At 43.1% G+C, this 16,813-nt stretch overlaps 1 protein-coding gene across 1 annotated transcript in view; it reads right to left on the bottom strand.

Moving 5' to 3' along the window:
- Nucleotides 1-7,626: 7,626 nt before the first annotated feature.
- CSNK2B (casein kinase 2 beta) overlaps nt 7,627-16,813 on the bottom strand; it is a 17,386-nt gene continuing 8,199 nt past the window's right edge. Inside the window, 10 exon segments of the mRNA XM_042454116.1 lie at nt 7,627-8,001; nt 9,589-9,591; nt 12,119-12,194; nt 12,197-12,286; nt 12,289-12,297; nt 12,587-12,603; nt 12,605-12,657; nt 12,927-13,042; nt 14,203-14,305; nt 15,325-15,407. Of these exon segments, the coding sequence (XP_042310050.1) occupies nt 7,911-8,001; nt 9,589-9,591; nt 12,119-12,194; nt 12,197-12,286; nt 12,289-12,297; nt 12,587-12,603; nt 12,605-12,657; nt 12,927-13,042; nt 14,203-14,305; nt 15,325-15,407 (641 nt within the window). The 3' untranslated portion in view covers nt 7,627-7,910.

Raw genomic sequence — 16,813 nt, 5'->3', positions numbered from 1 at the left:
TATTATTATTATTATTATTATTATTATTATTATTATTATTATTATTATTATTATTATTATTATTATTAAATATCATAATTCAAGTTGCATCCAGCCAAGTTCAGCAGAGGAGAAGGGGGTGGGTGGGACCTGAGAGAAGACTCACAAATGAATCCCAAAATAATTCTTCCAAGGAGTAACTAGTCTGCATTTCAAATGCTGAGTGTGGGGCAGTGGATATGTCAGGTACCTCAGGAAATGCTTAGCATTGGAATAAGAGCATTAACTACAGATACAAGGTCATCAATGAAAATAAAGAAACCGGTAATGTTGTCCCCATACACTTGGCATTGGCAACTCCCCTCCTTTTGTTTTAATCAAATAGCATTATTTTTCTTTCTTTTGTTTTAGCACACATAGAGGAACACTGTCCTTATAAGTTGATGCTTCACCTTTTACTGCCTCAACAACAAAATAAGTCCCTTTCTTTAGAAGCAACTTACATATATTGAGACAGTTTAAAGGACTTCAATCTTTGCTTTTCTTTCAGTTTAACAAGAAGCACCTTTTGGAAATGAGAATTCCACTGCTGTTTTAAATAAGTGGTTTTTAATCAAAATTGCAGTTGCTTTGTGATTGTTTCAGTACAAAGATAAAAATACCAATACAAAAACAGAATTGAAAGATACAGCATAGATAGCTGTGTTGGTCTGTAGAATCAGTATGTAGAGAGATTTTGTAGCACCTTTGAGACTAACTGAAAGAAAGAAGTTGGCAGCATGAGTTTTCCTAGACTTAAGTCTACTACCTCAGATGTATTCCTCAGATACATTTCCTCAAATGCACCTGAGGAAGTAGACTTAAGTCTAGGAAAGCTCATGCTGCCAACTTCTTTCTTTCAGTTAGTCTCAAAGGTGCTACAAGATTTCACAAAATAAAAATAATTAACTACATTACAAGAACTTGAACCAAATTGTAGTGACCAAACACATAGAAAGATATAGCTTCATCTTTATATAAACGATATGAATTGATAGCAAAAACCAATTTAAACATTATGTACTGCCACAGCTTCCTCCAAGGCACTAACCCTCGCTTCTATGCCATGCAGATTGGCTTTTATATGATGCCCTGTCAAAGGAGAAGAAACCAGTGATAAAATGTGAACAAGACTACATGTGAAAGGGATCTAGGAGTCCAAGTAGACCACAAATTGAACATGAGTCAACAGTGTGATACAGCAGCTAACAAGGCCAATGCAATTTTAGGCTGCATCAATAAAAGTATAGTGTCTAGAACAAGAGAAGTAATAGTGCCACTCTATTCTGCTTTGGCCAGGCCCCACCTGGAATTCTGTGTCCAGTTCTGGGCACCACAATTCAAAAAGGATGTTGAGACCCTGAAGCGTGTCCAAAGGAGGATGACCAAAATGGTGAAGGGTCTGGAAACCATGCTCTATGAGGAAAGATTTAGGGATGTTTAGCTTGGAGAAGAGTCAGTTAAGGGGTGATATGATAGCCCTGTTTAAGTATTTGAAGGGGTATCACACTGAAGATGTAGCAAGCTTGTTTTCTGCTGCTCCAGAGACTAGAACACGGAACAATGGATGCAAGATACAGGAAAAGAGAATTAGAAGGAGCTTCCTGACAGTAAGGACTGTTCAACAGTGGAACACACTCTCTTGGAGAGTTGTGGAAACTCCTTCTTTTGAAGGTCTTTAAACAGAGGCTGGATGGCCATCTGTTGGGTCTGCTTTGCATGGCAGGTGGATGTACTGGATGGCCCTCGTGGTCTCTTCCAACTCTGTGATTCTTTGATTCACCTCTTTCTCTTCACCTTCTCCCTGCTGGGATGATGATGATGAGGACTTGAGGTTATTTCCCTGCCATGCTCAGCAACAAACTCCTGAAGGGAAGCAAATATAGTGAATACAATGGGGAGCATTATGAACACGCTCCTTAAGGCTGGTGGGTAAAAAAGCAACAACATGCAGCAGTAATATTCCTACCTGAGGGTCTGCGGTCCCTCCAAGAGGGATGTCCTGCCATCTCCCAGAGAGCCTTTACTAATTTGTAGAAGGGGGGCCTCTAGTGTTGTGGAGGTTCACCATCATATGTTTTCATGGCCACAAAAAAACTTTGCCTTAAGGGTTTTAAGGTTTGTATGGCATTGCTCACCTGTACAGGCAAACCCATTGTCGGAAACGGGAGGCACACTTTTAAAAATGTTTCTCTAGCTGGAGGACCACATTAGGCACTCGGGAACACCAACCTGCTACGAGGGATTCTCAAGCAGCGGATTGATCACCCAGATCCTCCAGTATTCAGTGTGGTACAGAACATGTGGCGCCACTGCCATCATTCTCTAGTGGCAAGAGAAGCGCATGAATGGACTTTTACAGTAACAGATGTATGCTCCCCTCACCTCCACTCTTCTTTCCTCCTCTCCCCACACTGCTGCTGTCCCTTCTCTTCCTCCTTCTCCCTTGCCTCCATCACCTCTCTTCCTCCTCCCTCCTTCTCTTCCTTTTCCTCACAGCCTACTCCTCCTTCCTCCTTGGCTGCCCCCCCCCCCTTGGGCTTGCCATCCATGGATGCTGGAATACATGGGTGGCAAGTCTGTGGATACAGAGTGCCTACTGTATAGCAGAGCAGATGAGGGCCAAAGGTCATGATAGGACTGCAGAGGAGTGTAGAACGAAAAGTAAGTCTTTACAAGTTTAAGGAGGTTAATCAAACACTTTCCAGAAGCGGCAGTGGAGCAGTCTCCATGCCCTTTTTCCATGAGCTGAAACAATTTTTTGCTGGTGATGCCAGCGTGGCGGCCAAAGGGCTTATAAAGGCAATGGGAGTGATCTACTTTTCTCCTGGGACTTCACAGCAGTTATCGTCGATGGGCATCACCTCAGACTCCATGGAGGCCTCTGAAGAACTATTCCCATTGGAGAAGCATCTTGTAATAACAGCCATTGTGCAATATCGAATTCTTACATTTCAGATTTTACTTTAACATACTTACCTCACATTATCAATTCCCCATCACATTATCTCCAGCAGACACACATGGCCCACTATTGCCCCCCTAAGTTTCTTTTGCAAGAGCCCATACTATAGTTTGTAACTTTTTTGGGGAAAAAATAATAGATCATGATTGCTTTTGCATGGCTGCCATTCCCTATCACAGAACAAAACTTCTCTTTCTTCTCCATGACACTTCTGTTTCGTATTTTGCAGTTTCTACTCTTGCAAACCCAAGGGCTGCACTGACCCCACCTGAGCAGCTTGCAATGTTTTGCGGAAGGAAGGAGAGGAGTACTGCTGCAGATACTGTCGAGAAGCTCATGGACCAGTCTTCTAGGCAGATGAGCACTCTCCTGGAACAATTAAGAGAGCAAGCAAGAAAGCAGAAGGAATTGGATGAGCGTGCATTGGAAATGGACCATCAAATCATGGAGTCACTGTTAGCAATAATGGCAGAGGAAAACGCGGAGTATAGAAGGCAATTTGATGAGATGGATAACTATCTAAAAGAGCGCGCTCAGTTCATGAAAGATATGATTGCACTCATCACCACCCAAGAGTGTCACCTGAGGGGAGTGGGGCGAGTGAAGAGGAGAAAAGTAAGTGCACAACACACCTCTAATGCTGTCCCCTCTACAAGTGCTTCCACTGCTGTTGCAGGAGCGTTGGAGCAATCCTCCACTGCTGCCAGTACTAAAAACAAAGGAGGGTTGCCCAGCAGCAATAGCAAGCCTGCAAGGAAAATTAGGAAACGTGTCCCATTATTACCTTAAAAGAAAAGAATGCAAAGACAGTGTCTACTATTCATTCCCCTGAACAGTACTCTAGCCTTGCCTACCTCACTGTCCTGTGCATGCAGTTTTTTACCTCACTTATTTCCTATACTGAAGTTGTAAAATAGCATTTTGTTTGTACCAGTGTGTGATGTGCAATGTTTTGCTAACAGAAATGAACAATACTACACAACTATACTTAAGAATGTATATTTTAAGGCACAGTAGTAAAACTATTTTTTCAAAATATAAAAAAAGAGAGCACATTTTCAACATAAATTAGGCATTTTCATAATGTAGACCATAGCAGCAAATTCATTGGCCCTGTCAGGGGGCATACAATCTCTGAGCCTGGTTCAGCGCCAATGGCCATTTATCCATCTGGTACAGCCTCTCAAGGATAAGATTCCCTGTAATAGAACAGAGGAGAAATACAACACGTATTTAGGAATTTGGCAGCAAGATAGTAGGAAGCTGTATTAACTAAAAATGCAAGGAAATAGTTTCCGAATAATACATGCACATCACTGGAGGGGATGGTAGTCACTGGTTCCAGTACTGGGCCTTCCACTGAAGCTTGTTCTGTGGGAAGACATAAATGTTCAGAAAGTTTTCATATCATTCCATACTTGCTGCTGCACACCACATGCCCATCGTATGAAACAATTAAATCTACATCCTACTCATAAGGATTTCTATATTAGTTTCATGTTCATGCTTTTGAGGTGGTGTACAGCACTGAGTCAAGGGATTCTTGCTATATTCAATGCCAGTATTAATTACTGCAGTTAGCACCCATCACAATTCATCTATACTGGCACACCAGGATGTGTTCTTCAGCTTCAGTGCACACCTTCCAAACTACCAATTTCATACCTCTGTAGTTTTCAGGGTTGAGTAGGAGAATAATCTCTTTATTGGAATTAAACATTAATTCTAAATGCAAGGCTTCTTACCATGGTGTTGGGGCTCCCCGTGGAGTATATTCTCCCTCTATAGCCCCTGCCTCTGATGACTCTGAGGAGGAGGCTGACTCCCCCTCCCCCTCCTGCACATGGCACCTAAAAGTTATAGCAAAAATAAAGTGCACTAAGCACATGGCTAGAACTTAAGGGAGTTATGGCTATAGAGCCCCACAGAAAAGCACGGTACTTGCCAGCAGATCTTCTCTCCCTCCAAGAGGGCCATCCCTCAGAGATCCACATTTCCTGGAGTTTCTCAAAGAAAGGGGGCTTGTTGGCAGCCAGAGGATCCCTATGGAAGGTCTCCCATAGAATCTGGCCTTAGGAGGTTGAAACCTGGAGCGGCAATGTTTAGCTGCCTGAGAAAACCCATGCTGGCATGGGAATCTGGAGGCGTGGGTAAAAAAAATGTAGGTTCCTCCAGTTTGAAGACTGCATCAGGCGCTGGGAGCATTAGCCTGTTATGAGGGACTATCAAACAACAGGTTGGTCTCCCTGGGTCTTTAGTAGTCAATCCAGAAGGCTATGTGCTGTGCCTCCATGATTCCCAACTGACAGAGGAAGCACACTGCCGAGTTTACATAGTAATGGATGCTTTTGACTTTTAAACCAAAAAGAAACCTGTTTAATACTGTAAAAGTAGTTTGGTTACTGACAAGTTTGTGGATACATTGCACAACTTTTAATGAGTTCTGCCATTCAGCAACAGGGGGAGGGAGGGCAGTTCCCATTGGACAGAGGACAGGTGGACCCCAAAACAGCAATGTCTGGATCTATTGTCATATTGGATGTAATAATAACCATTGAGAGAAGATGGGCAAACCTCACTCTGCGGTGTCTGCTCTCCCATCCAGGTCCAGGACAGTAACCTCTAGTGCAGTATACTGTACTTGGGATGATGGTTGCAATGTCAGAAGAGGCTTACTATGGGTTTCTCCTGAAGCTGAGATTGTGTGACTTCCCCAAGGTCACTCTGTGCATTTCCCCAGTAGAACTGGGATGTGAATCCTGGTTTCAAAAACAGCAAAACTCAAACCACTGTGGCACATAGGCTCTATGGATGCTACTGACCCACAAACAAACAAACAAACAAACCAAAAACAAGAAGGGTGGCAGATGGGAGAAAACACTACTACCATTTCTTTCATCCGTGCTGCATCAGCACAGGACATTCTTAGAGTTATGTCTTATCATAGAGTTGGAAGACACCCCATGAGCCATGGAGTCCAACTCCAGGAACACAGAATCAAAGCACCCCCGACAGGTGGCCATCCAGCCTCTGTTTAAAAACCTCCAAACAAGGAGACTTCACCACTCTCCAAGGGAGTGTCTTCCACTGTCAAACAGCAATTACCCTCAGGAAGTTCCTCCTGAAGTTGAGGTGAAATCTCTTTTCCTGTAGTTTTGATTTCAATTTCCTCATTGTTTAGGTTGAATTTATGTAGTTTGTCATTATTTTTGTTTTCTTTATGATCAGCATTAAGCCTACCTTTAAACTGTCTTCTTTTACCTTCCTCAGCAATTGTTCCAAGTCTGAAATGTTTTCTGTTAGTAGTATGGTATCGTCTTCATATCTTAATTGTTAATGTAGCAGCTCATACCTCTTTCCCTGGCAGTGTCTGCACTGCAGAAATAAAGCAGTTTGATAGCACTATTCAATGGCTCAATACTATGGCATTCTGGGATTTGTAGTTTCTGTCACTAGAGCTCTGACAGAGAAGGCTAAACAGCCCACAAAACTAGCTCCCAGAATTCCATAAAATTGAGCCATGGTAGTTAAAGTGGTGTCAAACTGCATTATTTCTGCAATGTAGATGCAGCACCAGTCCCTGCCCCTCCTCCTAACTGTGAGGTGCAGCGTCATTCTTTCCCCCACAAGTGCTTCTTCCAGGAGAGGAGACAACCATCTGCCATTTTGCTTACACACACACACACATCTAGAGTGGGAATCTATGAAAGAGCTACAGTAACTAAGAGCAACAGCTCTGTGAACATGGTGGGAAAAGAAGCGAGGAATGCTTTAGGATTTCTAGCCAGGTTTAGACACAACATGCTACCATATCTGCATCTATATAGCAGCAATAAGAAGCAATAACAGGACAAGCATCACTAAGAGATAGTGTCTGGGAAAGGACAGCCAGAAACAATGGGTCAAGAGGCAGAAAATAGCAGAAGGCATGGAAGCTAACTAAAAGCAGGACCACTGCATGCTTTTGAAAGATGCGTTATGGAGCTCGACTATTCTGCGCATCATCTACTGTGTGTAAAGAACCACTCTAAAATCTGGTATTCTCTAATGTTAGTGGTATAGCTTAGATTACGACTAGGTTTCTGGATTGAGAATTCAACTTCACAGTAAACCAAGAGACCACAAACAGAGACAGGTATCGGTAATCATGATCTACACTACAACTCCTCTGCCAAAGTAATTCTGATTTACATTTCCCTCATGTCGATAAACAATCTGCTCTCAGGCTATCTAGGAATTTAAATTAGTTGAGATAACTGTGATTCCCTCTCCAGGGAAACACAATGTTTTTCCAAGTTCCAACTTACTAGAAACTGTACTAAAAATCAATTGGGCCAAACACAGCATTTGTCTCACTTGTGTTTTCAGTTTAGTGATAGGTAAAGGACTGGCTCCATGGATTCCACTCACCAATTATGATTACAACTGATTGTTATCACAGTCTAAGTGTAATGTAATATCATTTACCACAGCAGTGGTGTAAGAACTATGTGTCTACTAGAATAATTTTTAACATTTAATGTTTCCCACTCAGTAAACTAGTGAGTTATTTATTTCCACAATAATTATCAAGTATTTTTTTCTTTTTTTTACATACTTCATCTCTCACACATAGAGCAACAAAAATAATAATCATGTTTTCATTTTACATTTTTAATGTATTTTATTTTTTAAAAAGAAAAAAATCCCCACAAAATGATGACATTAGAGGTGTTTACTGAATTTGTGTGTCACAGTCTGTGTTTCTGGGAATTAACAGAAATTGTTATTAAATTTAAACCGCACACCAAAAATGATACTAAAAATCAGGCTGGAGGGTGACAAAGAATAGTCCACAAGGGACATCACCAAAATCAAAGTATAAGCAGCCCTGACTGAATTAAAGGGGTTTATCAGAGCAGGACCCTGGGCACCTGGACGCAGAAGATCAACGGATAGTTTTGACTGGGCTCTTGAAATTGCTGGCGGCCTGAAGCTGCAGCTGGTAAGCCATTGGGTGGATCTTGAAACCATAAAGTCTGAAATGGAAAAGTACAGGGGTTAAAATGGTAATGAGGAGAAAGTGTGGAAAGCCCTGCTCAAACAGCCACCAAATATTTTAGTTAAAAACCAGGTACAGATTTTGTTGGATTCCAAAAATGAATACTTGTTACAGTGGGGAGTCGATCATTTTAAGGAAAGTCTCAAACTTGATGGTAAGAAGTCAATCAGAGGCTGATGCTGTATCTATAATTTTTTTAAAGGGGGAGAGTGGATCCTGCCTGCCTGAGTTGGCACAAGGAGATAACCCATGTTCTGTAGACTGTACCTTCAGTCTCATGGAGAATTTCAAAGACAGCAAAAATAAATAAAACAATCCATCAATAAAATAGAGCTACATTCTGGATCTCTACTGACTAGAAGGCTGTGGTTCAGGATGGACAAATATTCTGTAGAAATAATACATAAATCAAGGTCTGCCTGAAGGAAGAGGCCCCTCCCTCCTCAACTGTCATCTCGGCCTCTGAGGGAGCCATCAGGCAGACCCAGCAACATCAGGGACTGCCTGAAGGACGAGACTTCTCCCTCCTTTAATTGTATTTTGTATTATATTACGATTTTACTGTACACCGCTATGATCATCGCGGAATAGCGGTCTATAAATAAAACTTATTATTATTATTATTATTAAGGCTAAATGCCTTTTCCAAGACACTAAAGAGAAAAAAACCTGAGCATGTCCATTATATTGCGGGGGGAGAAAATAAAGAACCTGGAAAAATTTGTGGTCACTGAAATTAAGCCCTGCTCCATCTCATGAACAAGAATGGCTAAACCAAGTTCCACAAATCTGTAAAACACAAACATGTGTCCACATGAAAGTAAAGAACTGGCTTGGGCTGTTTCCCAAGAATTACTCAGAAAATAGTCAAGAGTATACTTGCAAGTGTCAATGCAGTTTTGAAATGCGGTGCCCTTCAATTGCCCAAGGCAAGAGCCCAGCTCAGATGCAAAGCACCACAACCTGAAGGTGTTTCATTGAGCTCCCTGCACTAGTTCCAAAATACATCCTAGTAAGGGACAGACCATCTAACCACAGTACAGAGCAAGTGCCTCTAGCCTTCTCATGCTAAAGGAAGGCAGACACCAGAGGCTAAAACGTTGATGCAGAAGTCTCAGGGCATCTTTGTATATGAACGTTATAGAGTATGAATGATTGGCAGAAAGTGGCCCAGTCAAAAGCCTCTTCCACATTCTCTGTGGGTTTTACAGGCTATTGGCTGCATTTGGAAGAATTTATTCCTAACATTTCTCCAGAATGTGGCCACAAAGCCTGGAAAAACCCACAGAAAAACTATGGATGCCAACCATGAAAGCATTCAATATTCAACATTCCGTTTACATTATTTATTAATCTAACTCCTTCAACCCTTTTTAAACAATTTAAAAAGCATTCTAAAAATAATTCATAGTAGTTATGAATACGTTATTGATGGGGACTTAACATTTTTTCTGAAGCCAAGTGAGACAAAATACATTAATTTTGGAAGGAGCATATCCCACAATCTGAAGCCAAGAGAAAACCCTTCCTGCATGCCTAGCAAACGGTCTCGAGCATAGTATACCTTCTTTAACATACTGGATGATTGAGAGAACAGTGCTCTTATACATCCAAAATTTGTAAATACTTTAAAACTTGAACTGAGCTCAGAAAAACGACATCTGGTGTAATATAAATGTCAACCCGGACAGTACTAGCTGTCTGCATCATTTTGCACCATCTGAAGCTTCTGAGATTCAGGCTTTGTAGACTGTGAGGTGTACTCCGCTGCAATGTAACCAGGGCAAGGTAATATTGCCAACGCGAACAAATCAGGAAAAGGTCACAACTGGTGCACTGAGGGGCAAAAACAGACGGCACTAAAATGGCTCGGTCAGGATATGGAGTGGAGACTGCCATGGTTGCTTTGGTCGATGATGGGGAGTGTGGCCCTGTTGATGCTGTTGGACTCTTACGGCCTTCGATACCCATAGACCATGGTCCATTCTGAGGGAATTAAAGAATCAGAGGCAATGTTCTGCAGTGGTTCCGGTCCTATCTCTCAGCAGGTTCCAGATGGTGTCACTTGGCACAGTTGTTCAGCAAAGAAAGAGCTCAAAATCGGGCGTCCTAAGGGGTGATACTGTCGCAATGCTATAAACATTTACATGAAGCCTCTGTGTGAAATCATCCAGAGACATGGGACGGGGTGTTTCAGTATGCTGATGGCACCCAAATTGTTTCTCATGTCTCGGACTGTCTTCATAACCAAGGATGGCATTTCCCCTCTGAATAAACTGCCTGAAGTCGTAATGTATGGATGAGGGAAATAGGCTTAATGAATCCAAAAAAATGGAGGGTACTCGCTATAGGCAATCCCAATCCGGGTATGGTGAAAGCTCCAGTTCTGGACAGGTCACACTTCACCTAAAGGAGTGTGTGTTGTAGCTTGGGGGTGCTCGGAATCGCCACTTGAATCCCAAGTGGATGCGACAGCCGGCGCGCCACATTATCAGCTTCAAACTGATTCGCCAGCCATGATCCTTCCTGGAACCGGAAACCTGAAATGGTTTGTACATTCACTGGTAGCCTCTCGTCTCGATTTCTGCAATGCGCTCTACATGTGGCAACCTTTGCATGTTTGGCTGCACATTGGTCCAAAATATGGCAGCCAGCTTGGGACAGGGAGTTCCAAATTGATTCTTACACTTAACTTAAAATCCCTACATGGCCGCCCTTCGCTTTGGCACCGTATAGGTGTTGGTTATTACCTATGCCCTACTGGCTTGGGCCCAACTTACCTGAGGGAACGCTTCCTCCTTCTACAATCCTTCCCGCACTTCAAGTCCTCTGGGAAGAATCTACTGCAGTTAGAGAACTAGATGAAGATGACTTCCAGAGGACATTTCTGTTGCACGTCCAAATTGGAATGGATGACTGCGGATGAATCCGCCATATAACATCTTTGGAGGCCTTAAGAAGGCAATAAAAACGGATCTCTCTTTTGGCAGGCCTTCCAAACTGATTTTTCAAATTTTCACTCCATTTGTTTACCTGCCAACCAGACTTGATCCGATGTAGTTTATTACCATTCTATTGGAAATATTTTTAATGTTATTTTAGGGGGGAGGGGAGATAGGGAACTAGGATCTAATATGTCCTGTTATGCTTTTATCTATGTACATGTTTGATTTTATTGTTTTGTTTGGGGTTACCTGCCTCAATCCAATACAGGGGAGGCGGGATAGAATATTATTATTATTCATATCATCTCATCAGGCTGGAATGAGGGATGGCGACCGCACGCTGGCCTCCCTGACTCCTCCCCAATGTCAACGTCAGCTGCAGTTCAACCACCCAGCAGGCAGCATCACGCGTTTCTTTGGTGAGCATTTAGATGCCTTGTGCCAAAGAACCAGCGAAAAGCCATTGTGGCAAGGGTGGCTTTTTGCTGTTCTAAAAAAGACTGGCATTTTGCTGTTCTTTTTAAAGTGGCAACTGCCAGATTGGGCCCTGACATGCAGTTTCTGCTGCCCCAATGCGGTGCTGAAGGGGCGCCAGGGGTGCCACTCTATCAGGGCATCTGTTTTCCCTAAATGTAATGTACAATCATACACCGTTCCTGCGGCTATGAATGAACCTCTTACAGGAGAAGATCAAAATGTATTGAAATCTAATCTACTATTTCAAGGGAAACACATCTCTCAGAACAGGTTGAACTCCAGTCCCAAGTCATGACTTTTACAGATATAGCCCTCTGTCTATGGATTTAACCTAAGTTGCACCTCACCAACTAAAGTGTAAGGATGATCTCTGAGGGATACCCCAGATTTCTCATTGATCTCAATACCTTGGGCACACCTCTCTCTTAGGGCTGAAGGGACTGTCAAGGTTGTGGACCATTCTTGGCTAAAGTGTGTAGAGGAAGATTAGCAGCACTAGGACATATGATTAACCATCTGATCCCCATGCAGCTTAGTTGGCAAGGACATGAATAACAACATATGAAAGTAACGGGGGAAACTAGACTGGTGGCACGTTTTGCCGCAGAAAACAATGATTTACCTCTGCTTCTGTATATCATGTACATGTTAACATCCTTTGAAGGATCTTACGGGCACAACTGGTTGGCTGGCCGCTTCGGCCGATATCGGGGTGCACCTGAACAACATGTAGGGAAAGCCGTTCCAAATAGGCCCCATCTGTATGATGGTGGCGGAAGATTTGGGGGTATAACATCCATGCACTTAGGGCATACAGTTTGACCATGGCTTCACCTGGGTATCCGATAAACCTAAGAGTGAAGAAAAACAAAAATTATGAATGAATGTTTCAAAGAAACCAGGAGATGTGGACAGAAGCACGAACACTGCTTCCAGCATCAATTTTAGAGTAGCTAATAAGTTTTTTACACAACTGATTTCAAGGTGTAACTAAATAAAGGGTGTTATACATATCTCCCCACTTTAAGTCTTAATCATTCTATTACCATCTCTAATCAATTGATGTTTCTTGAATCTTCCATAATTCTGGAATGAATTTCAAACCACCCTCCCTCCAACTCTCTTGCACACATATACTACCAATGGGCAGCATGGGCTTGACAATAAACTCGAGGACAGTAGCCAAAGTCTCCTTGCTGGTATTTTTCAAGCTATGAAGAAGGGCAAAAGTATCAGCAACAGAAACAAGACTCCCTAAAATGAAAATGAGGTATGGCCAAATACTACCTATCGGTTCAGGAGATTGAACTGAAGCATGAGATCGACTTCTGAATTGACCAGCTAAACCAGTTTTCAAGAGAATACTGTGGCAGAGGTTCAAGGGTCCTTCCCTTTTCAATTTCAGTCTAGGAGTGGCTGCCTCAGAAGATTTAGGAATACATCAGAGGGCGACTGCTTACGGAATAGTCTAAACACTTACCATTTGAGCAATGCCACGGTTTGTGAGGATATAGCGGGCATGGATGAGCCCATAGAGCATTTCAGCTGCCTGCTCAATCAAATCACTCTGATTAGGATTGTCCTCAAGCTCTTCATCTGCGAGAGAAAGGAAGAAGTCAGAAGCACATAAAGGAAAAAATAGATTCACTTTCTCTAACTAGTAATATCTTTAAAAACTAACATATTATCTGGTAACTGATAAATAACTGATCTGATTCCTGAAAATCGCCACAGCAACATTGCCAGGAATGTCCCCATGTAATTTACACTAGCTCACTGCTGAAGAAACATCTGAGATAAAGAAATTTCCTAATGCAATATCATCTAAATAAGCTGTATCACTCCTACTCCCTGAAAATTCTTAATGTAGTGTCAAAATTCTTTATTTCTAATTCCACAAAAAATTATGTCAGAGTAGGAAGTTATAGACAGCACTTGAAATTTCTGAGCACTGTGCACTAATGTGCATACAGATAATACACACACACACATAGAAAGAGATGGGTCAATTTTAGAGTGTAGTCAACTGCCAAGCTGAAGCAGCTGTTAGCTAATAATATATTTCCCATTTCCTTTATTTGTTGTTGCTGTGTGCCTTCCTGTTGTTTCTAATTTATGGTGACTCTAAGGGGTCTAATCTTGCTTGGCAAGATTTGTTCGGGGGGGGGGGGGTTGGCATTGCCATCCTCTGAGGTTGAGAGAGTGTGACTTGCCCAAAGTCACCCAATGGGTTGCTATGCACGAGCTGGGATTCAAACCCTGGCCTCCAGAGTTACAGCCCAACACTCAAACCACTATGCCACGCTGGCCCTTTATTACTGCATCTTAAGAGGGCGTCTGAAAACTAGCAATTTCAAAGCAAATAAAATAAATCCTAGGCTGAAAAAAGGCAGGGATATACAGTCTGCTTCTGGCTCTGCACATTAAAGATCTGTTCAGCCATTCTGTACCGGCAGATGTTAAGTAAATGAGCTTTCAAAACGTATTCAGCTAGCTCTGCCCCCAGATATTGGTATTAAACATGGATAACAGACATTCCAAACATACATCTCTGTGGGCACAGAACTAACTTCAGACTGATGTCAACCTCACATCAGTAGGGGTGTGCAGAGAATAGGAAGTACACATATAAGGATGAGGGGGCAGGATTGGGCAAAAGCTTTGCAAGAAGTCCCATCATGCCTCTGATACCAACAGATACCAAGTACCTGAACAGGGTCAATAGTTCCAGGAACCTCAGACACGCCATCACTCACCAGGTTCCAAGTCGAGGATCATATCCAAAGCTTGGCGATAGTGGGGAACTTGTTCATTGAGGCCAGTTAAGTTGAATTTGTCTTGGATGTAGTCTTCATCCACCTAGAAAAGAAACACAGATATCAGAACCCAGAATGAACCAAAGCAGCCATCGTGACTCCTCACATCCCCTCGGGCTCAAGAACTTCTGCCAAGTAACTGTTTCCTAGTATACTCCACAATTTTGATTAACTTGTGAGAGTCCCCTCCCTGCAGGAGACACAGGGATCCTTGTTCAAAGCCAAACTCTTCTTCACTGCATAGTCTAGGATCTGTACCAGTGGTTCCCAAACTTTGGTTCTACAGGTTCTTTTGGACTTCAACTCACAGAAGCTGCAGCCACCATGGCCAACAGTCAGGAATTCTGGAAGGTAAAGTCCAAAACATCTGGAGGACCAAAGTTTGGGAACCACTACTCTATATACTAGAATTTAGAAAAGGCACATTTCTGACCTTAAGTCTCACACACACTTTGTGTTAAAATTCAAAGATATAGCCATGTCAATCTGTAGAATCAGTATGCAGAGATATCCTGTAGCACCTCTGAAACTAAGTGAAAGAAAGAAATTGGAAGCATGAGCTTTCCTAGACTGAAGTCTACTTCCTCAGATGCATCTGGTGGAGTGGAAAGCCAGGGAAAACCGATATATGTCGTTTTTGCGTGAGAATGTCAATTCCAACAGTATGTCATTTGTATACACTGATGGTACATATAGGTCTGACCCTGACTTTCAACTCCACCAAACGCATCTGAGGAAAGAGACATAAGTCTACAAAAGCTCATGCTGCCAAATCCTTTCTTTCAGTGAGGTCCAAAACACACTGTAGAAATAATGCACTTTGCGACTGCTTTAACTGCCCTGGCTCAGTGCTAGGGAATCTGGAGAACTGTAATTTATTGCGGCACAGAGAAGGCTCAATGCCTCACCAAACTACAGCTCCCAGAATTCCCTAGCGTTGAGCCTGGGCATTTAAAGCCGTCTCAAACTGGATTATTTCTGCAGTGTGTTTTGGGCCTAGGTCTTCAAGGTGCTGCACGATCTCTCTATGTACGCTCTGTGCGAGAGCATTCCCCCACTCACCTCACAGAAGAATTCGTTGCCGCGCAAGCCACAGAACCATGAAATCCAGGATACCTCCTCGGAGCTACTCATCTTCCCGTCCTCTGGAGATAAGAGAGAGAGAGCAACATAAGCATACGGGGTTTCACCATCACTCACCCCATCTGTTCTCCCTTGCTTTATCCAAACACTTTGTGAAACGTATACCCTTGCAGGCTTGCTCCAGCGACGTGATCTATGGCTGCTTCTCCCACCAGCGGAGAAAAGGCTCCACAGGAATCAGAGACAGAGAACCCCCAAACCCAGGCTGCATCCATACTGCAGAAATAACCTGGTTTGGGACTGCTGTAAGAGCACTGGCTCAATGCTATGGATTTCTGGGAATTGTAGTGTGTTGTGAGCCCAGAGCGGAGGGGTCCACAACACACTACCATTCCCAGAAATCCATTGCATGGAGCCAAGGCAGTTAAAGCAGTCCCAAACTGGTTTATTTCTGCAGTGTGTTTTGGATTCTGCTTGTTCCTCCTTGGAACCAGGAAGAATCTCCTTCTCAGACCAGTTGCCCCTCTAGTCATACTCTGTCCTTTTGCAAAGAAAAAAAAAGCATGGGAGGACACAACTCTTCCTTCCCTCCCTAAACCCCACTCCATTTTTAAAACCCCGGCCCAGTGGTCCCCCCTTAACCTTGCAGAGGCGGCTCCCTCGCCAGAGATTCCTCCTCTCTGAAGCTTCTCCAAAGCAAACCCCTTTACAAACCTACTCACCCCAGGGGGCAAAAGCTGCCTCAAGGAGAGGGCTTGGGACCTCTAAAGCTTGGGACCTCTAAAGGCCTCTCTTGCCAGCTCCCACCGCGCAGGCGCGCCCCAGGCATCACGGGATGGTAGTCCTTTCAGTATAAGGAAGGAGCAAGCAAAGGCAGGAGGAACTACGAGGCCCAGAGTGCAACGGGGAAAGAGCGTGGCGTGCCGCGGAGCACGACGGGAAGTGTAGTTCAAGCGGCCTCCAAGCCCCACAGCGCCTGGAAAAAGGGCTGGTCGAGTTGAGAACTGCACCCAGACAACGCAGAATTTAAGGCAGTTTGGTACCGCTTTAGCTGCTATGGCCCAATGCTTATGGGGATTTGCAATTCTTCTGTGAGATGTCTAAGCTTCCCTGGCAGAGGTGCCACAGCAAAACTACAGATCCTAAGCCTCCCATAGCCAGGGATCTGTTAAAGCATTCTCAAACTGGATTATCTCTTCAATGTGTTTCGGACCACAGACTGCCCTTCATATCCACGGATATTTTATTATTATTATTATTATTATTATTATTATTATTAATCCATGGCTTCAACCACCCATGGCTTGAAAAATACTGTAATTCTATATATATATATATATATATATTCCAAAAAAGCCAAGTTTGATTATTTTTTACCCCATTGGACATAAGGGACGCCATTTTAAGTGCACAACTCCATCTAGCAGGAGTGGAGGCTGCATCCGCACTGGAGAGATAATCAGCATCT

Source organism: Sceloporus undulatus, chromosome 2, assembly GCF_019175285.1.
Source record: "Sceloporus undulatus isolate JIND9_A2432 ecotype Alabama chromosome 2, SceUnd_v1.1, whole genome shotgun sequence".
Lineage (NCBI taxonomy): Eukaryota > Metazoa > Chordata > Lepidosauria > Squamata > Phrynosomatidae > Sceloporus > Sceloporus undulatus.
This window is presented reverse-complemented; position numbering and strand designations above follow the sequence as displayed.